The sequence below is a fragment of the Podarcis raffonei genome, chromosome 3, assembly GCF_027172205.1.
Source record: "Podarcis raffonei isolate rPodRaf1 chromosome 3, rPodRaf1.pri, whole genome shotgun sequence".
Classification (NCBI taxonomy): Eukaryota; Metazoa; Chordata; class Lepidosauria; order Squamata; family Lacertidae; genus Podarcis; species Podarcis raffonei.
This window is the reverse complement of record NC_070604.1, coordinates 36,921,739-36,943,507: the sequence shown is the minus strand read 5'-3', so window position 1 is coordinate 36,943,507 and position 21,769 is coordinate 36,921,739. Positions and strand designations below refer to the sequence as shown.

The 21,769-nt window shown below is 41.3% G+C and overlaps 1 protein-coding gene across 1 annotated transcript in view; it reads left to right on the top strand.

The window, feature by feature from the left end:
• The window catches only part of LOC128410231 (protein eyes shut homolog), a 472,516-nt gene that overhangs the window by 189,799 nt on the left and 260,948 nt on the right, over positions 1 to 21,769 (top strand). Inside the window, exons 17-19 of the mRNA XM_053381165.1 lie at positions 98 to 222; positions 2,217 to 2,341; positions 4,793 to 5,024. Of these exons, the coding sequence (XP_053237140.1) occupies positions 98 to 222; positions 2,217 to 2,341; positions 4,793 to 5,024 (482 nt within the window). The remainder of the gene's footprint in view (positions 1 to 97; positions 223 to 2,216; positions 2,342 to 4,792; positions 5,025 to 21,769) is intronic.

Here is a 21,769-nt window from a genome sequence, read left to right as displayed (position 1 = left end):
AAAAATATATAAATAAAATATTTATTCAAGAAAAAAACCCAACTGTACTATACTGCACTATGTTTATATTGTACTATGGAATTTATTAAATCTTTAGATGCCTGGATGGATTCTCTGGTCAGTTTTGTGAAGCAGACATTAATGAGTGCATCTCATCACCATGCCAGCATGGCGCCGTCTGTGAAGACCTTATTAATGGATACTTCTGCAGATGTCAGGAAGGTAACCACTGAAATGATATTTTGAATTAAAGCATTTTCGTGTCATAAAGGATTTAACTCCTGAAGACTTTTGAATGCAAAGAACATTCTTTTTTTACATACCAAGATAAAGCAGCACATACTGGAAATTAAGCTCTGGAGCTAATGCTTTTCTGTAAACAGAAAGTAATGCATGCGGAAACTCCGATTGTCTTGCTTCCAGAGTGATTCTGAGGTGCAAATTGATGTAACCTCTTGATCAAAATAGACACTTTTCAAGGGAAGCCACTGAATGCACTTAAAATATTGTCTGAAGTCCAAAGGTAGAATGGGGTGTTTTAATTTGCATTTTAAAGTGGTTAATTGTTCCATGGTTTAAACAGAATGATTAAACATTACTGTGAAAGAAAATGGTGGAACAAATTGTTTGCACGTTGAGTTAAGACAGTTCTTGGAATTGGACACATCTAATGGGATCGTTTCAGACAGTCTTCTGGCCCTCAAACATATCATCAGGTGTGGGGGGGGGGAATAGTGGCTTTCTGAAAATAAATGCAACTAAATAAGCATGTGTCTTAAGATTAATACCCTTGTTTAGAGCATCCCTGGCGTCATGTGCTTCCTCTCTCCCTTCACTTCCTTGTGACTTCAGCTTGGCTGGATTGCAAATAACTGCACAATTAGTTCTGCCAATTCAAAGGGCTTCTGAACCACTGTAAGGCAAGCAACTTACAAAACTGAGGGGGGGCTTTCAATAGCACATTGAAATAGCACAAGGGACCTGCCGATCAAAAGTCATGTCTAAGGCAGCTTGTTGGATTCTGGCCTTCCATGGCCGTATGCCTATTGGCAGCAATTGACCCTTATTTATGCAGCACACTTGGGATGTGAGGAATCTGTAACCAGGTATGTCAGGGGTGCCAACTTGAATAAAATATTGGGGGGAGGACAGGTAAACCCCACATAATCAATCACCTGGTGCAGTGCACACACACCATTTGAATGGAACTGCCCCTAGGAGTCGACTCCTTTGAGATATGCCAACATTTTCATTTTCAACTTAAAGCAGGCACTGGGGGGTTGTAGCAGCTTAAGAGGTTGAGATTGGACATATAGCATTGAGGGGAGGGGATCCAGTTTCCTCAGAGTCACTGTTCTGATCAAAATGGGAGCTTCCAGTGGCTGCTTTAGAAATGACAGGGTTGATAGTTTGCCTCCCTGTTGCTAAATGCTTAATGGGCACCACTGAGCCAGCATTAAGCACTTGGAAAGATTAAGAGGAGAGAGATTTAGACACATATGATTAACACTCTTCCACTGAAATCAGTTAGATGGGGGGTGTATGTGTATTATATAAATATATCTCACATATTGCATGTATGATATATTTGAGACGCATGCTATAGTTTTTTTTTTTTTGCTATCCTGGCTTTCTGTTCTTAGGGAAACATGCATTTTTAATTGTTTGTCCTAAAAATACAGCAAACAAGAGTTTTGTGTAGGATGTTACTGGTGCTGTTTAGGTTCTGCATGAACAGGAAATCTCCCCACATGTAGTAAGCATAAAGCTACACATGCCAGCCCTAGGCGCACCCTCCACACACATCTGCCTCCCTGCCCCCCCCCCGTCTCCCCAGTCCTTGACCTTCCTGTGTTGAGCAGAGGTCTGAAGTTTTTGGTTTGCTCACATTCACTTGAATACCAGCAGAATCCTCTGCGTTGACCAGGGATACCTGTAACTTTGGCTTCTCAGTCAGATGGGGCAGAAGGCAAATGTGGGTACAAACTCTCTTCACTTCTCCCTGCTCAGCACAGGACCAAGCAGGCATGGTGATGCACACTAGGGAACTGGAAAATAGGGACACTTGGTCCGTGTTTTATTTTTTACTATTTTGTTTGAATGGGGCAGGGGAGACATATCAAGAGATTTGGATGTGTACACACAGAGAGAGAGACTTTTAACATGGTTTTTACAATAGCAAAGGTCAATGAGATACACTTTTTTCATTCTAACAGGCTGGGAAGGCTTCCGTTGTGAAGAGGATATCAATGAATGTGCATCAAATCCCTGCATGCATGGGATTTGCATCCAGAATGAACCAGGCTTTGGCTACACGTGTTACTGCAAACCTGGATTTGTGGTATGCTATTGAAAATCTTGCTAGATGTGTTATGATTGCACATACCCACAGTCCTCTCTGTGCATGGAAAACTAAGTATCAGGGAAGGGGGATTTTGCCTGCTTCTCCTTCTTGTGTTGCTCAGTTTGAGTCCTCATCTGTTGTCTGAAGTGGTGCAGTCACACAGGTGTCCACCTCTTTATCTATTATTTCTGAGAAGATGCTGAATGTTTCCCTGGCAGGGGTATATCTGGATTCTTCCATGAAGAATCAAAGTTAAATTTGGAGTTTTAGGCTTATATAATCCCCAGTTGAAAATTACCTTTGTGCTATAAACTGGCTGTAACAGCACCAGTCAAGTGTCTAGTGCTGCTTAGGTTTGCTGAGTCACTCTTGAGCTGTGACACACGCACACCCTGACACCACAACTCTATGGCTGTGTTGTTAAAAAAAAAAAAAAGCAACTGTAGAAGAGGGAACGGCACCCTGCATCCATAATCCAATCAAGTTGCAGAATATTCTGTTTCCTAAGGGTGCTCTGTTTAAATCCACCCTTCCCATTTCATTAACCTTTTTTACACTTGAGCCAGGAATTGTGTCCATGTATACAAACCTGTTTCTTTGCCGTAGTGATTTTATCCTGCCTGTTCTACTCGCACCAGATCTTATCCTGTTACCTTGTGCAGATTGCTCTTGCTGAATTTGGATTTCTGGCTAATAATGCACAACAAATTTCCTGTTCAGTAGATATGCATTATTTATTTGTCAGCTTTACAATAAATCTCCCAAGATATGCAAGCAGTTATTCAGATGAATCCCATTCTTTTCCTACTGTTGCGGGTGTGTGGGGAGAGACACGAATAGGGAAGAAACTGCTGTTTGAAGAAGAAAAAAATGCTTAAGATCAAAGTGATTTACGTATGTGGTTTATTTAGTATCACTCCCCAATAGTTTAATTATATAATACATCAATTTGAAATCTCAAAGAGCTGAACAACTGCATTATTTCATCTCTGTCAACACACAACTTAGACTTTTTTAATAGAAAAAGATGCTTTGGATAAATAAAAACAAAAGGAAGGGCCGGCTGGGATTATTTTGCCTGATAGTTCTCATTTGAAGCTTCAGACTGGGGCTTTCAGGGGACATTAGCCACATATTTTTGAGCGAAGATAAGCAAGGTTAAGGGGGACTTTTACAGAGCAGGATATTCATGTTGGCACAAGGTTTTCTGGACCAAACACTATATCATCGGACATGTGGGCTATGTGGGTTGAATCCAATTGTTCCATTCCATGAGTAGAAGGACTTTTAACCGAGCAAATCCCTCCACTAGTGGATGGAGGGGAAAAGATACTTATCTGTTCCTGCTCCCCCATCCATTCCCTTTCTGCCCCTTCCGGACAATCTGATCTGGATGGTTGAGGAACCCTCTGGGAGGTGGCACAAACCTGAGTGGAGAAGGAGAAATCTGAATATCCCCTCCCTTCCTCTTCCATTATTGGACGCCTTTGTTAGTTCAAGACTCTTCCACAAATGGAAGGAGTCTTTCTATTTGCATAAAGGCACAACTGAGCAGAAGCACACAAACACACATACCTTGAACACAGAGAGAAGAAAAGGTCAAACAGGCCTAGTGCTAACTGTGTGTCAAGACCAAGATGCAAGGTAGGAATTGACAAAAATAAATAAATCTGTGTGCACAATGTTGATATTGAGATTTTCAGAAAATTCCATCCCTAGCCATGATAGTATATGCAACTGTGACTAGTGCTGTGACTAGTAGGCAGGCTTTGCAAAGAGTGCATACTCAGTGGAAAGAAAGAAAAGATTGGCATGCCATAGCAAACGCCATCCTGTGGCTCCTTAGACAGGCAACACATTTCTTGATTCCCCAAGAGCTAGTTCAATTTCAATGTATTGCAACCTGCTTTGTAGGGATGTGGCATCCTCATGCTGCACAAATCAAGTTAAAGTGTGGAATAAGCTGTGTACTTTTCAGACAGTACAACATAAAGTAATTATAGCATCAGAACATATTTTTTGTTTACACCCTTGTATATCACTTTGGTTCAATCTCCGAGAAGCATATTGTTAACTTTAAAAGGCAGACAACTTGGGAACAAAACTGTTTTAGGATATAGAATGTGATAGGGACTGTGAGATGGAATCTTTATTTTAATACCGGTAGTTTGCGCTTTGAACTGATTGGAAGTCAAAATGCCATAATTAAATTGCAATTGAAAAGCCTGGGTCTCTGTCATGAAATCAATAAAGGGAAAAATCTCAGTGGGGTTAAATTAATTTTGGGAAGTGCAGTCTGCCCAGCTGAAATAAGACAGTATCTCTTTCTTTTCTTTTTGGGTGGCGGGGGGGAGGCGGAATCAAAAGAAAGCAATAATTTGAACCATTTAATGTGACAAGGAAATGGAAATGGCCTTCATAATGACTTTTTAAAAACTTCTCCTCTAGGGCCGAAGCTGTGAGCTTAATTACGACGATTGCTTAATACGTACCTGCCCTGCTGGGTTTCTCTGTGTGGATGGAATAAACAATATCACCTGTTTACCTGCAGTCCCCCAAAGGGGACAAACCATCATCAAAATGGAAGGAGTGCCCCCTAGTGAGCCATTACAGAGAGGCCTCGCATCAGCCCATCCAAGCCTCTCGCCTTCTGACCTTTATATTTTTCAAACTTCCACAGGTAAGAAAGTACAAGTATTATAAATAAATGACTGAGAGGTTCTAAATGAAACCCTGCCCTTTCAGTGTGTGCAGTTTTAAATTATTTTTATAAGGATTAATGTCTTCTGTATTCTGTGTTTCTCGTCTGTATTCTTTCAGGATCCCCCTCCCCAAACTCTGAATTCTGCTCTCTTTATTTTAACTAAGCACCTGTCTTATCTCTGTCAATTTGAATGCCATTCTTTGTTTATTAGAACTCCTGGTGGACTGAGTGCAAAAGCACTCAGGGACAATATCCCCCTCTCCACTCCAGCTGTTGGCCTACACTGTATAGAGAATTGCATTTTTTCCATAACTTGTTTGGCTTTTCATTTGAGCTTGGCTAATATGTGTGACTTTGTATGCTCCCTAATACGTCTCTGCCCCCTCTGTTAGTGCAATCCTCTTCAGACTGGAAGGCAGATGACGGCGCTTTGAGAAACTTGCTTTTCCTTTCCCTGGCACGTATCTTTCTTGTGTGCATCTTTTCCCAACCTCTTGATGTTTTCATACATAAGAATGCCTGTAACAAGCTCCTCCGGGTTTTGCACATTTCCACTTTTCTTCTCACTCCTTTGTGCTTCAAATTCAGAAAGGAAAAGAATCCGCTAGCATGGAAACCATTAAAAATGGAATAGTATCTTAAATGCAGTGGCCTATTTTGAGTGTCATGTGTCTGAGCCTATTCATTCAACTACAGCTCTTCTAAACACTGTGCTATTCAATAGCGAACTTCAAAATGCATGCTTCGTTCCCTCTTTCAGCCTGATCTTTTTGCTGTTTTTCTTTCCTTTTTTTAAAAAAAATCTAAGTAATATTTCTTCTTGATGTAGATAAGCAAATTAAATGCGACCCAATTTGTAAATATAATTATCTTTGTAACTTTTCCAGCTTATCGTGGCAGCCCCTCAAGTTCTCAATGGTACAGATCTGTAATTTATCCTTTTTATATTGATTCTCAGGGAAAAAATTGATTTAGCAAATTTAATACATCTCTTCCAAGCAATGCTATTTGTTCTGGCTACAGCCCTCACCATGTGAATAATGTGAGGCTTTGCATTTAGTCAGCTCTTGAGGTCACTAAAATTTTTCTTACACTTTTATTAAGAATATGATTTACGGAGTTGTATTTGTCTGCTCTGGGGTGCCTGGGTGAGAATTAATGGTTTTCAGGTAGCAATGCAATTTGCTGCCGATCCAGCCTAGGGCCAAAGTTGTTCATTTTTTATTTTCTTCTAACTGCCCCCCTTACTTTTTATCCTCTAAAGGTCTGCAAAAGACAGACTTTCTCAACCATGGGATTCTTGCAACCTCTAGCATGGCTAAATTAATGTCCAGCATACCACTTGAAGGCACGGGACTAGGATCATTAACCACCAATAGTGAGTCTTCAGCAGCATTCTTGTTCACTTCCTCAGCAGACATTCCCACCTCACAGTTGTTGGGATTTTCAGGTCCGTTTGCAACAAGAATAACGTCCGACATAACAACTGAGCCATGGGCAATGATTGATAGTTCAGGAGATTTAACACTAGTTTCACTCTCACAAGATGAGTATGATATAACCTCATTTATCACAGACTCCTTAATGACAGTTCCAGTTCCCTCTGTGCAAAGTTTGTCAGTAGGGAACCATAAGGCTCTTGCTTTATCTGCTATAGACGTGAGCTCAGTAATTAGTAGCATACCAGAGACCTTGATTGAATTAAATAGTCACTCATTACTCTCCCCCAGATTCCAGCCTGCCACTGTGGCAATTGCTTTTTCAGTTCTCTCCATGTTGCCTCAAGAGGATACTAGAGAGCAATCGGCTGCTTCCCTAATATCGATAGGCAAAGACTGGATTTTACCAAAGCCCTCTGTGATATCTGTTTTCCCTCTTGAAGCAGCCATTTCAGAAAAGGTAGGCGGCTTTAGCTCATCAGTTATGCAGCAATCCAAAAGGCAAACATCCTTTGACCTGAACTGGCAAACTGCAGGTTCTTTAAGCAAATTAAACCAAACATGTGCAACAGGTTCTTCAGCTGACATGAAACTCTCCAATGAATTCTCAGATCAGGTTCTGCATAGCAAAGAGCCTCTCCTTCATGAGGCATTCTGGATGAATTTGGTCTTATTAAGCAGCTGCTCCACATTAATGAGATCTACTGCCGGTACTTCTGGGCATTCATTTGTTTCAGCTTGGGGAACGGCATCATCGGCAAAATTCACAGAAGTATCTTCCTTGCATCCTACTGAACAAAGCAGATATAAATTCACTACAGAAGGGTATTTTCGAACTAGGCCCTTGGAGGAACCAAGCACTGAATTCTCATGTGTTTATTTGGACTGCGTAGCAACTGTTCTTTTACAAACTGTCCATTTAGAGCCATCATTTCCGACCATCTCAGCTTCTCAAAGATCAAACATGTATTTGAGTAGGAAATTAACTGACGTGGAACAGCTGGACTACACATCACATGATCCAATTATGGAGATGTCTCAGTCATTGACTCAGGATACATTGTTAGCTTTTTATCTGAGCAATGCTCTTCAAGAAGAAAATGGCGCCCATGTTGCATCTCGTTCAAATAAGTCCACATCACATGAACCAAGAAGTTCAGAGAGGATTTTTGATTTGCACCTTGAGCATGCAGGCACTTCAAAAAGAGGCTCAGTGGTTGCTTTTCTTCGTGGGCATTTATCAGCCTTTTCTGATATGGCATCCTCTTCAGTACTAGCTGACCAGCCACTCCCTACACAAACATACTTTGCGAAAATCTCAGCAACACAGTACCTTTCATTTTCTGATGAAAATCAGGCTTTAACTGTAATAGATGGTACTTCACAGCAGTATTTGAAGTGGACTGATAGTACAGATGAAGAACATACGGCAAGTTCAGACAGCCCCTTATCACAGTCACACAGCATGTCAGTAGTAGCTTCAACTGTTACCCCTTACCAGCTGACATTGTCTGGTGAGTTGTTGCTTCTTCTACTTTTTTAACTTCTATTTGGTAGATATATTGTTGCCTGAAGGTTTATGGCTATTTCTTTGAGAGGACGGTTCATATGAAAGTGTGCATAACATATACAGACCTGAAAGATCCGGTCATGTTTAAAATATTGGGTATTTTATATGTCATAAACAGTTGTTATTTTAGAGCTGCCATTTAAACCTCATTCTCATTTGGAGCAGATGAGGTAGAAAACCAGTGTTTGGGCTGTACCAATTTATACTTCAGGTGAGGGTTCATATGCTCCTACATAATTAGAAAACTATACCTCAGACTGATGAATCAGTGGCAAAATATGCTAGAGCTGGTTGGTAGCTTACTACTAGTGGGAGTGGATTAACCTGAGTTGAGCACAAACTACTCTTATTGTAAACAGTTTTTAAAATGCTAGAAAAGGGCTCCCTTTGCAGTGATATTTTTTCGAGTATGTTTTGCAAATATATACACTTGATTGCTTAACCTTCTTCAATGTAAAGCAACAATACTTGCAATAAGTTATATATGAACCAGCCGCGTCGTGGGGATAGGAAGACAACCTAGTTTCCCCCAGCGATTCCTACCTTATAGTAAATACATGTTTGTAAAATAGATTACTTTCTTTCGGGTTTTGGATTTCCTCCTGTTTCCTCTCAAAGTTTGTTAGTCCACATATGAGCTGGTGTGTGCTAATGCCTCATTTTGGCAAGCCTGTACTCAGAATGGCTTGGTTTGCCATAACTGATAAACTTTAATTTTTCTTTATTCTTTCAACCAGCAGACTTCCTAGACTTTTTCTTTCTATGCACCACTGTGATATATTTACGAAATGCCAACAAAACCGACTTCACTTCCCATCACTTCCCAATCATTGTGTCCATTCCTGATTGGCTGAATCTCATTGTAATGCCATCCTATCCAGTACATTATCCCATAATATGTGGGATCTTCCAGGCAACGGTCAGAGTAATAACAATATGGTAAAACAGTGGCTTCCAGGGAAAACAATACCCCTTTGTTTCAGACTACATGTAAATTTATTACTCAGTTGGGTAGCCGCCTCACTGATTCTACGTAGAAAGTGGATATGGTTGTCAGAAATTAAATGAGTTTGTGAAATGAATAATGAAATATTTCTTTATGTCTGCATTTTTAGCTGGGAGATTTTCACCTGCACTTGCATTTTTATTTTTATTTTATTTGCAATTTAATCTTCAGTAGATCCAAGTGTGAACCTTTAGATTTTGCTGCAAAGTTAACACAGATGGTGAAATGAGCAATAAGCAACCTGCTTAGTTCATCATCTAATAGCTAAGTTGGGCACTATATTACATGCAACAGTTTTTAGCAAGAATAGCAATACTGACTCTTGGTGACATTGTTCACTCCGGGTTTCTGGGCTCCCCAGCCCCCAAAGCAAAGCATTTTCAGAGTAACTGCCACCACTGCTGCTGATTTAGCTCAATCCCTACCAACGACATCCGAAGTGAGCAGGCAAAGTAAATGAGCAGCAACTTCTGCTCTACATCCTCACTGCTATCACTGAGCAAAGGTGAATGTGCAGTAATGGCAGTGAGGAGGAGAAAGGCTTTGGCCTCTACCTGCTCTCTCTCTCTTGTCACCTGCTGGCTCTGTTGCTTCAAGAGGGCCAGTGGATGGCAAAGGAAGGCAGAGGAGGAAGGCCAGAGGGCTTTGGCAGTGGACCAACAGCATAAGTGTGGGTCTTGGCCAGTTCCCCACAGGTCAACCCCTAGTGCAGGACCTCATTGAGGTTGGTTAGTGTACCATTTAAACTGTCTCATCTTACCCTCTCAGAGGACAATGTGCCACTTTGCTTGTGTTTATCTTTTCTAGCACAGTGTGAATGCTATGTGTGTGTGTGTGTAGCAGAGTAAAGTTAGTATGTCTTTTACCTAATCCAAAACATTCACCTAAATCAAACATTTGCAGCACCCTTTGGCGCCAGGTGTCATTCAGCTACCATAATCTTCACCTAGCATGGCCAGTGGGCAGGAATTCTGGGTGGTTTGGTCCAACAACGTAAGGGGACCTAAGCTTGGGGAAGGCTGCTTTGAAGCAAATATGTGATTTCTTGAATGTAAGCATTGTAGATACTTTGCAAACGTATAAATAACAGAAAACGTCACCGCTCCCCCCATTCCTTTTGTTGTTCCTAGCTGCAGATACAGTTTCAGCTTTTCATTTCTTCATGTACAACTAATGTATGTAAAATATTCTGGGCAGAGATTTATAAGGGATATTTTCGCTTCAGTGACACCTTTGCCTTCTAATGCTGGTTTATCGCATGCTTTGTGGGTGTCAGCTTCTTTCACTACAGCTGCTATCACACTCGTTAGTCATTTAAGCCTTGTCTTTATCAGTGCTGCCAGGTATGTCATTATTATTCATCTCATATTTAATTTTGTCTCCAGGAGCCATGGCCAGGTGCTTATTTTAAAGCGAGCCTTGTGTTACCTATGCTACACTGGCATTTAAATTCATTAATTGCCAGGATCAGCAGACAGTGTTTGCCTACACAAGTGATCACTCTTTCCCCCCGCCCCTGTCTCTGTCTCTCTGAGCTTGGCTTGGGCTTCTGGATTTCAACTTTGTAAGTTAGGTCATGGCCTAAATGTAGTAGGTTTACAGACCTCACTTGGAGCAGCCAACCTCCTCCGTGATATAGTGAACAGCTGCCACAGCAAAGAATAAAGCGTTAGCCTAGCATGCTTTTACTTTGATTTAGGGAAGAACCGCTGCCCCAAAAGGCTTTTTGATGGGTTGTGACTTTGAAGCACCACATCGCACTTCCACTGCTTCATCCTTAGTCTCTCTCAGTTTTACAAAGGACGCAAGTGTGGAAAACCATCTAATGTCCTTTGTTAACTATGGCCATTACACTAAAAATAGGACACTTCTGCTGTTTTCAAATTTGAATACAGCCTGGCCTCACTTATGAGGGGAAACACTCTTCCGCTTAGGGCCCCTCCAGTCTGGGGGGGGGGGGTTGGGGGTATTATGTAGCATTGCATTGATATAACAATAGTGCATTAATAGTGGCCATATACTGGACGTTCCACACATCCTGCAGCTTTATTTGCCGGTTTGAGGTGCATTCCCAGTATTACTGCAATGTTATTGTAATCTGGAAGGGCACTCTTGTGCTACAGTGCAACAAAAGCAGGACAAAGAAACCCAGAACATTTGCATTACAAAAGCTTAAAAGATTTCAACCGGTTACAGGACATGCATCGATTGGAAATGAAGCAGTATGTCCACCCTGAAATATTTGCAGGTGGAAACAGTATTGGAAGCGGGACTGCATATAACTGTCCCAATACTATCATGAGCACAAACATCATGAATGTACAGTGAAAAAGATGTTTAGAGGGTTCCTTAGTTGAACTGTGTCTTCCTGCCAAATAGGCTTTGATACATTCGGAATTCAAGATCAGAGAGGCTTTATAACCACAAAAGAAATGTAGCTGAGCTTCTCCTTAGCCAAATTGTGCACGTGCACATTTCATAGGTCATATGCACGTGCACAATTTTTAAAGAGTGTGAATTTTATATGGAATATAGGTTTCGCATGACTGTTAGACACCCAAGTACGCTGTTTGGTTGATTTCATTAACTTATATTATTTTGTTTCTCCATATTGCATGTGGACTGACATTTGGTGGTGCTTGGAAGATATGTATGTAGTTAAATATATATCTCCCCTCACATACAAAATGAATCAGATTTTCCCACTGCTGTCATTTATATGTCTAAAACATATCATGCTCAAAGACCATTCAGCACGTTGCAAAATCAATCTTCTGTTTTTACAGATATTTTTTAAAAATAATAATAAATGAAATATACAGAGTTCTTCTTTCTTTCTTTTGAGATCTATTTTTCATTACCAGTGCTCTAGCCAACTGCACAGAAATCTAGCTCACCACTTTTCCACAAGCCTATACTGCATACAAAATATTGTCTCACAACAAATGTAATTGATCTGTAGAAAACACAACCGGAAAAAGAGACAACGCATGTGCTTCTTTAAAACACAAAAATATTTTTTTTAATTTTTAAGCCGAAACTTTGATTAGAGATGCTACTGTGTTCTACCACAAACAGAATTTAGTGGCAAATCTTGAGTCATTCTGTTGCAGTTCTGCAATTAATTACACTTTGCCACCTATATGCAAAGGCCCTATGTACAAAAGTGGTGTCATCTGTTCTTGCATGAGTTCCACAGTTGTCATGTTGGCTCCTGGTTTTGAGATTTGAGGTGAGAAGCACAAGCATGAATTTTGTGGTCTGGTTCCAGTATTAAAAAAAATATAGACTGACTAGGCACATAAGTAGTGAGTTCATCAAGAGCATTACAAGAAGTAAACTCAACAGTTAGATTGATCTATCAATCCCTTCACTTTTCCAGATGCCCACCTCAAAAACCTAATTAGGCACACCAGGTCTCTCCATTAGTCCTCTGAGGCTGTCTGGCCAAGTCATGCCCATCTGCCCAACACCTGATGTCAGATGCGGGACAAGTAGATATGTGGCTGTGCCAAAAAGTGGTTTGCTCAGGACTGGCATAGAACTATATGTAGTGCTTTGAAGCCCTGGCAATCAGCTGGTCAATGGAATGTCAAAGAACAGTGCATGTCTGTTTGGAAGCTCTGATGATCAGCTGATTGTTGGATTGCACAGTGATTTGAAGCCTCAGCAATGCTTGTGGTGCCAGGTACTCATCAAGCACACAGCTTGTCAAACATGTACTGTGGGGAATGCAGGAAATACTGGCTGGATCCACTTCCATACTCCTGCACTATAAGAACTAAGAAGAGAAAACTAAACAAATAAAATGATGTATCTCACTTCCCCCTACCCGAATGTCATAACATTCTCTTTGGTTTTATTATTTTATTTTAATCAGCCTGCATGCGAGTATGCTATGTTCTTAAGTAAAATTAGGTCATTTTACCTTCACATCAGAAAAATATCCTTCTCTGGTTCTTTTTTTATATATTTCATTGAACAGAACAAAGAGCAAAGCACATCCAAATGGCACGCAGTCATGAAAAGATTCCATCCGCCACAACTCTAGTATCTGTTCAAATATTTAAAGTGCTTATTTGGATTGTTTCTCTCTCTGCACCTCTCGGGTGCTGGAGTTACATTAAATATTTCCTTCTGTTCAAGGTTAACAAGGGAGTTATTCAACAATGTTCATCACTAGCAAGAGCATGTGAATGTAGAAATATTTATTATATTAATTTTCTTGAGGATGGTGACTCATGGATAGGCATGCACGTGTGTTTTCCCCAAAAGAAAGATAATGGATTGCTACTAATGACAAATGAGGCATTTTCTGGCATAAAGGGAGAGAAATTTAGACTTTACAAGGAACAATAAAGTCTATAAACAATTGTGAGCATAATCCATCTAAAAACAGGAACATACAAATCCTGTGAATGCTATATTCAGTCTTTTCTGATTTTGGAGTACTGTCCCCATGCAAGGATAGGTCATGTGCTTAATTTGCCAGGACATTGCATCCTGCAGGCCTTTCACTCTATTCTTCACCTTGGCTTTGATCCTTTCATTCATTCATCTTCTGGTTGCCTTCCTTTGCCTTTGCCTTTCCCTTTCCCTTAGCTCCGTTCACCTCCTTGTTCCTCCTTTCCCCTTCATCTCACCCTTTTTATCTTTTCACTACTCTTTCCCCCCTCTCTGTCCTTCCCTTTCCCCTCTTTCTGCCTTTCTCCTCTGCCTCTTACTTTCCCCTCTTCTTTGCAGCCACCATCCTTTCCCTCTGTGTACACACTTCCTCTTCTCTTCCAACCAACAAAATAATGCCAGAGCTGACTGTCCTCTCCCACTTCCCCAATAAAGTATGTATATTTACATTATTTTAGATTTCTTCCTTAAAGGGAGATCTGCATTGTGAATGTCTAGTCCTTTATCTGATCTTTGTAAGCAACTCTGGAGAGGGGGGCAGGCAGAAGAGAGAGGCCTGCTGGGGATCATGCATAATGACTACTAGAGAATGTACAAAATTCACTTGATATATGCACATTTCCCAAGGTCTGTTGGAGATTAAGGATATTGACCAGAAAATGTGCACAATTACCTCTTCATGGAAACATGATGTGCACATTTTCCATGAGGCCTGGTAAATGTGCACAATGGTTGGTTGTTATGCACATTAACTACTCAACTTATTCCCCATATACATATACACACAGAGGGGTGTATACGTGCATGCACACATAAAGAGAGAGGTATATTACTATGGTTGTAATTTTGTGAATGTTTACTTAGGAGTAAGTCCCACTGAAATCAGAGACACTTGTTTCTGGGTAAAAATACATCGTTTTAGGGACACCCATGCAGTACTAGTCTGAAGTCTGAGGAGGGACTCTTACAATAAAGTTATAAACTCAAAGCTGGGCTGGGCTGGGCTCTGAGGCCTGGGCAAGTGTACCCAGGTACCCCCCCCCCCAAGTCTGGGTTTAGGTGATACATTTCATTTATCCTACTATTGTATTTTAAGGCATTATGTGCCAAAAATTCTATTCCAGACTTCAAGCTTCTTTCAATCTCGACAGACAATAATAAGATAAAGTGAAAATATATTACCAGTGTCCCACGGGCATTTTTCAGGCTAGTCTTATAAGTTCCTTTGAATTTCCCCCCTCTTAACAATACAGTACTTCAATTATGTGTAAATAAGTGGAAACAAATGTGAACCTTTTGTGCTTGAGTTAGAATATTATCTCCGTAATAAGGGAAATTGTCAAAACAAGAAGCAGCATTGGATCGTTTCTAAACTTTAATATTTCAGCGGTACACGATCATTTACAATAAAGTCTTTGGGTAAATAATTTATGAGGAGAGCTTAACTTTACACCATTAATATTAATAATTACTTATACAGCAGCAAGCAAACAACCAGACTTCAAAGCAAATGTGTTGTTCCTCTCCATTTTCAGCTGAGATCTGACCTAGATTGTAGGTTAGAGAATACTGTCAACATTAATACAAAACTAGGATTCCAATTTCTACAAAGCAGCATGATGATCTACCATCTCGCTTCAAAGTCTGAAATAGAATACTCCAAGTGATGCAGAACCAGAAGGCAGTCTGTGGCTTATTATTACTACTGTACAGGAAAGGGTCTGAAATATTTATTGCTTCAGCTGGACCACCAAAGTTTTCATCTAATGGTATGTGAGCGTAATCCCCAATCTAGGAGCTCTCTGGATCTTTCAGGAGCTTCTGATGTGTGCATGGAACCATGGGTGGTGCATCCCGTTTTGCTGCCTGAGGCAAAATAGGAATGTGTTGTGCCGCTGCTGAAATCCCTCTTACCTGGGTTGTGTGGCAGCACCTGCAAAGCAACAATGGCAAAAGTGGGTTCTGCCAAGATGTCAAGTGCTGTGCAAGATTTCAGTGACATCTTGCCCAAAGCTGCTGCCAACACCAGTGGTGGAGGAGACGGGGTGCCACTCCTGGAGCTCCCACTCCCCAAGGTCTCACCCCACTTCCTTGGCATGGAGCTTCCACTTATGGAGAGGCCTTTCCATTCACTGCACTATTAAGTCACCATCCAGCCTGCTTCAGTGCCTGAGCTCTTTGGTGAAACATGGACCCAACTGCACAGTGTAAGAGGGCAACAGGCATCGGGTCCTCAGGGGGGGGACCTGCCTGGAACCCAAAGAGCCTTTGCCAGTCGTTGAAGGCATTTCTGAGTGTCAGGAGTGCGTGCAGGAGCCAGGCCCTGTGACCAGTAGGGCTTCACAGGACTGGGGCCTTCCTACATTTGTTCTGGAGAGGCACAGGTGAGGCCGCCTGGTAACTCACAGCACCTGGAGACAAGAGCTGGGAAGGGATATAAGGTCAGCATTTCCCTTCGGTTCTTTGCCACAGCAACATGTTTCCAGAGCCAGTGTGGTGTAGTGGTTAAGAGCGGTGGACTCATAAGCTGGTGAACCGGGTTCGCGTCTCTGCTCCTTCACATGCAGCTGCTGGGTGACCTTGGGCTAGTCACACTTCTCTGAAGTCTCTCAGCCCCACTCACCTCACAGAGTGTTTGTTGTGGGGGAGGAAGGGAAAGGAGAATGTTGGCTGCTTTGAGACTCCTTCGGGTAGTGATAAAGCGGGATATCAAATCCAAACGCCTCTTCTTGCTGCGTTTGGCTTCTTGCTTCCTGATCCTCGGACCTCGGCTTTCTGACTCCCTGTTTCTTGATCCTCGGACCCTTGACTTTGTGACTCCTTGCTTCCTGACCCTCAGACCCCTGACTCCTGGACTCTCGTTCCTGCTCCCACCCCGCCATCTTGCCCCCGGTCCCAACGTCCTCAGCCAGGACTTCAACCGCCCATAGACTGGACCGTGACACTGAGCTAGATGGGCCATTGGCCTGATTGGCAGTTTTCTTTGTTCAAGGCAAGACTGCCTTGTCCGGTTTGGCTCTGGACTTCACGGCCACCCATGACAACAATAGGGCTGTCCCAAAATGTCATTGACCCAACACATATGGCTGGAAACCCTTTTGATAGAGGGCAATGAGCATGCTGAAGCAGGCTCTCATGTGCATTGTTTTCCTGGATTAGGAAATGAGAATACAATTGCGCCTGGATCTCTCTATCTGGCAACTCAGGACCATAGACACAGTTCCAAATCTGGGAAGAAGCATTTGCAGTGCTAGAGAGATGAATCAGAAATGGGGGGCGGGTCTCAGACCTGGGGGGGGGGCAAATGCAGCCCTGCAGCCCTCTCCATCTGGCCTCAGGACAATCCCTAGGCCACACACCCTTTCAAGCCACATCCCCCACCAGCCCTGTTTTGCTTGAGTACTTTTGCCTCACTGGAACATGGCCTTGAACTGTGCTGCCATTGCTGTTTGCCTTTATAGAGAGAAAGGAAAGCATGAGTGTGAAGAACTAGGCTACTTTGTAACGGCAAAGTGCCCCTTTGATGCTCTGCTCACTTTTGCCTCTGACCATGGCCTTGTTTGCCTCTGGCCCCAAATGCCAGGGCCGTGTGGCCCCTGAAAGGTTAGGTAGGAGCGAATGTGGCCCACAGGCTGGGAAATCTTACCCGTTCTGGTAAGGTTGGTGGGCTGATTTTGACAGCCCCTTGGCCCTCCTTGGATTGAGAACACACACACTCACTTTCATGCAAGTCTTGCCTGTAAAGTATATACGTGGAATAAAAACAGATTGCACAAACCATCCCTCTTGTGCATGCAGCTCAAAGAGCTATGAATGCAGGCAGGGTTGGAGTATGGCCAAACTCTGTGGAATGATTGCTAGGGTAGTAATAGTTGTTGTTTTTTATATACTAATTTCAGCAAAACAAACGAACATACAAACCCGTCAGTATATGAAAGCTAATGGAGTTTTTTTTCACCCTACATAGAGCATGGGAAAAATTTCAAATTACCAAACCAAAACAGACTATTTTGGTTAAAAAATAGACAACAGGGACAATCATATAATTCCTTTCCAATAGGTTGGCTATTTTTACTGCATGTTACGGAGAAAATGGTGTATTGACACAATGTAACATTTTCTTTTTTAAAAAGGTATTTTATTACGTTATATTAAATCAGCAAAGATAATTTTGTTAAAATCCAGATTTTTTGTAACTTATTTATTTCTGGAGTTGTTTTAAAAATGAGAAGCAAAGTAAGTAGTAAAGCCTGTGTACAATCAGGATGGTTAGAATCCAATTTTCACTTTTTACAGGTGTAGGAATATTTTTTCTTGGAGACAACAGCAGCTTTAGGATTCTACAGCACACTATTTTCAGCACTTGGTAGAAATAATTTACAATCTCAGTAGGAAGTTGACAAGGTGATCTGCCGCAATCAGTCCATTCATAGATGCATATGTGAATCTCTGAGTCTGCAATTCTATATACACTTAACTAGAATGTCCCATTGACATCAATGAGGCTTCCTTCTACATGTCATCTCAAGCCAATGTTGCATAGGGAGACAAGTTTCCACTCACTCCTATCTGCTTCCAAGAGAAATAGCTCTACAACCTAACTACTGAGTAATGGTTTGGCGGGGCAGCATTTGTGTGCATGTGATACCATGGTGTGGGGCTAGTTGATCCTCAGCCCACTTTTAATGACATGCAATCAGCTAATCCTGGCTAAATTCTGAAAGCTGGTTTATAGTTATACATTAATAGGCATGTACCCAAATTGTTTGAAATGAGAACGTTGGTGATTCAGAGGTATCAACATGCTGTATATCACTTGATGCAGCCCAAAGGAAAACATGCTGATTTTAGTAACAAATAATATTTCCCTAATGTCAGAGGGGACCTTTTTTATGAGAATTGTGCTGATTACTTAATACACTTCAAATGATTAGATCTGATTAGCTATAAGTTGTTCTTTTCTCTCCCCTGTACATCTTCATCCTTCTGGGTTTTAGATTCCCTGATTTCATGTTCTCTTAATAATGTATCTTTGAAGGAAGAAAGGAAACTATACTTGGTATCACATGTGTTAGACACAAAAGTGTAACTTATTAAAGGATGGCTCTGCTGTGTACTTTCACATTGCCAGACAAAGCAAGCAAGACCCCAGTGATTCCTGTTCCAAACCAAGGTCATGCTAAATTGATCTTACAGTCTGGGGAGGGGAGAGGGAAACCACTGACTGTCGTCTTATGATTAGTAACTCAAATCAACATCTGTGATCAAAGGTCTGACTATTGCGAGCCCATGTGCAGGGTGCCCCGATGAAAGTGGGGGAGGGGTGCTGACAGGGGGAACAACTCACACAGCAACATTTTGGAATTGGAAATAGCCACAACTTTATTGATTACAGATGGTGGTAGGCTTTGGCTCAGGCACTGGGCATGTATCCTGAATCAGCCACCTGTCAGAGGGGGATGATGTTGAACAGAGTCGTGCCTGGGTTATGGGTCACCCCAAGATGCAGGCCAGCTGAGCTGGCCCCAATCCCAGGCCACTACTGGGAAGATCTATGGCCTGTCTACTGTTAGAATCATTGGCCCCAATCCAGTTCTCAGTACAGATAAGTAGTAAGCAAGGTCTCCTTTTATATTAATTGAAACCTTACCAACTGAAACTTAAGGAACAGGGTGTTACAGTTTGAGTGCAGGGATGCAGGTGGCGCTGTGGTCTAAACTACTGAGCCTCTTGGGCTTGCTGATCGGAAGGTCGGCAGTTCAAATCCACGTGATGTCGTGAGCTCCCGTTTCTCTGTCCCAGCTTCTGCCAACCTAGCATACTAGTGCAAGTACATAAATAGGTACTGCTGTGGCTCTGTGTGCTCTGGCTTCCATCACGGTGTTCCATTGCACCAGTAGCTGTTTAGTCATGCTGGCCACATGACCCGGACAAACACCAGTTCCCTTGGCCTGAAAGGCTAGATGAGTGCTGCACCCAATAGTCATCTTTGACTAAACTTAACCATCCAGGGATCCTTTACCTTTTACCTTTTTCTTTTCTTTTCAGTTTGAGTCATGATCTGATGTGCAAGAAAATATCCTTTTGGATTTTCCAGCAGTTTGAGTCTGGAAAGGCACATTTCTATTCAAAGAGTTAGGAGAAATCTATAAGGCAAGAGGTTTTCCCCATGCATTTCTGAATGAAATTGTCCAGCTATCACAGTATGTGGGCAGATCAAATGGTCTAATGTGTGCGTGCATGGGGCAGAGGGAGAGAGAGAACATTAATGACTGCTACATCTCTTAGATTTATGGAGTTTTAAATACTGTGCCATTTCATTCTAGTTTAAGACTTCTCTGTGCCTTGGCTTACTTACATCGCTATTTCATTTCTCAGTCCTTTCAATGACTCTTATATAACTAAAATAGATCCCTTGCATCCGTTTGACTTCTAGCTTCTCATTTTCCACCTTGCAATAAAGATATGTGTAGAAATAGGTCATGGGCCATTGAACGCATGCTAATTAGACCTTTGCATGCCCTTTTACACTCTTAAGTCAATCCCTTATTGTTATGAGTCATAGTAGTGGAAATGAAACAATCAAAGAACGGCTATAATGTGCAGACTAAGTTGCAGGCTACACCTAATATTTTCATCACTGAAAGGCATTTTAACCTGTCAAGCCAGTGTTCATTATTTCCCCTCTCCTGTTTGTTTTGTTTTGAAGAAGAGAACACTCATTGTCTGGATCATGTTCCTTTTGAGGACAGCTCTATACTTTCTGTATACTATCTAGAACACCAGAAATCATACTGGTCTGGGGGGTAATTTACAGGAAAGAATCTGCAGGCGGAGGAATTATGCTTAACCTTTCTTCTGCTCTTACCTCTAGCCAAGGTCCTGTTTGATCCAACAATGGAGGAAAAGCATGTTGGGGAATGGTTGCAAATGAAAATCAGGAGGGAGGTGAGGGTTAGGTCAATTAGCCTGAATGAGCTGCTCACTTAAACACTATATGACCTGTGTGGAATACAGGGAAGGTTGTAGATCCATGATCAGAACATATTCCAGTTTTGGGTTTTTTTTAAAAAGATGTTTAAATTATTGGTCTGCCTCCTCATCAGATGCTACAGTGCTCATGCAACTACATCACTCTTTGTATAGATAAGCCATATGAGCAGACTGTGTGTGTGTGTATAAAATAATACACCGCTTATTATGGATCCATTACATGATAAAAAAGATGTGATGGATCTGGCCAGTGCTGGCCATGATTGTTCATATCCTGCTAGCTTGACATAACTGGCTTCCATTTTAAGTGCTAAATAGCTTGTTCTCCTTGAGATTCTTATTGGTTGCCTGTAGCATAGGAAGCAACACATAACTCTATATATAGATAACCCTTTCAATATATCACTTTTAACTATCTGTAAATGGTCTGAAGGAACTAGTTTGCCTATCCCAGGAAGGTGCAAATTTATTAGACATTCTCTTCCTCTTGGACTAATGATTCAACATTTGCACAGCTTCAATGGAACCAGCTTTCATTAACACTACCAGTGGAAAATTCATGTTAGAATAAGCTTCCCTGCTGATGAGCTTTTCCCAAGCACTGCCTCTTGCAGTCTCAATTATGTTATATTTTTTAAAAAAAAATAATCTTTGATTATATAATTGCATAACTTCTAAAACTGAAGTACAAAGGAAAAGAGAAAATATTCATATACAGTTTCCAAGAGTGAGGGGAGGAAGTAAGAAAGAAAAATACTTTCAGTGAAAAGTTTATGATGCTCTGACAAAACCCTTTCCTATCAAATATCAAGGATTACTTACCCCATATTATTATAGAAGGGGAGATCTTTACAGTTTTAAAGATTTGCTATGCATTTCTTAACCAGTCTTCCATCATAAGGTAACTGTCCTTTTCCTAAAACATTGGACCCATTTGCCCTACATATTTAAAGTAGTACTATACCATTTTGAACAGTCATGTCTTCCTCCAAAGAAAAGGGTGAAGAGAGTAGCTAGGAGGCTCAAGGAGTCTGAGTAGAAAAATGTGTTTAGGATCAATGGTGAATGGTTACCTGCCTCCTAATCTCTAAATTAATTAATGTCCAGCTTTGGAAACTAACATTTTAGAAGCTGGCTAACTAATAGTATAAAGTTGCTGTGCTTTTATAAATGTGTAGATAGGTATATAGATGATGTTTCTTTTTCTAGGAGTATTCCAATTTATTTAATAGTAACTTGATTTCAATTAAACTTTTTTAAAAAACAAATAATTATGCTTAGGACTATGGCCTAAATGGTAAGGCTAGCT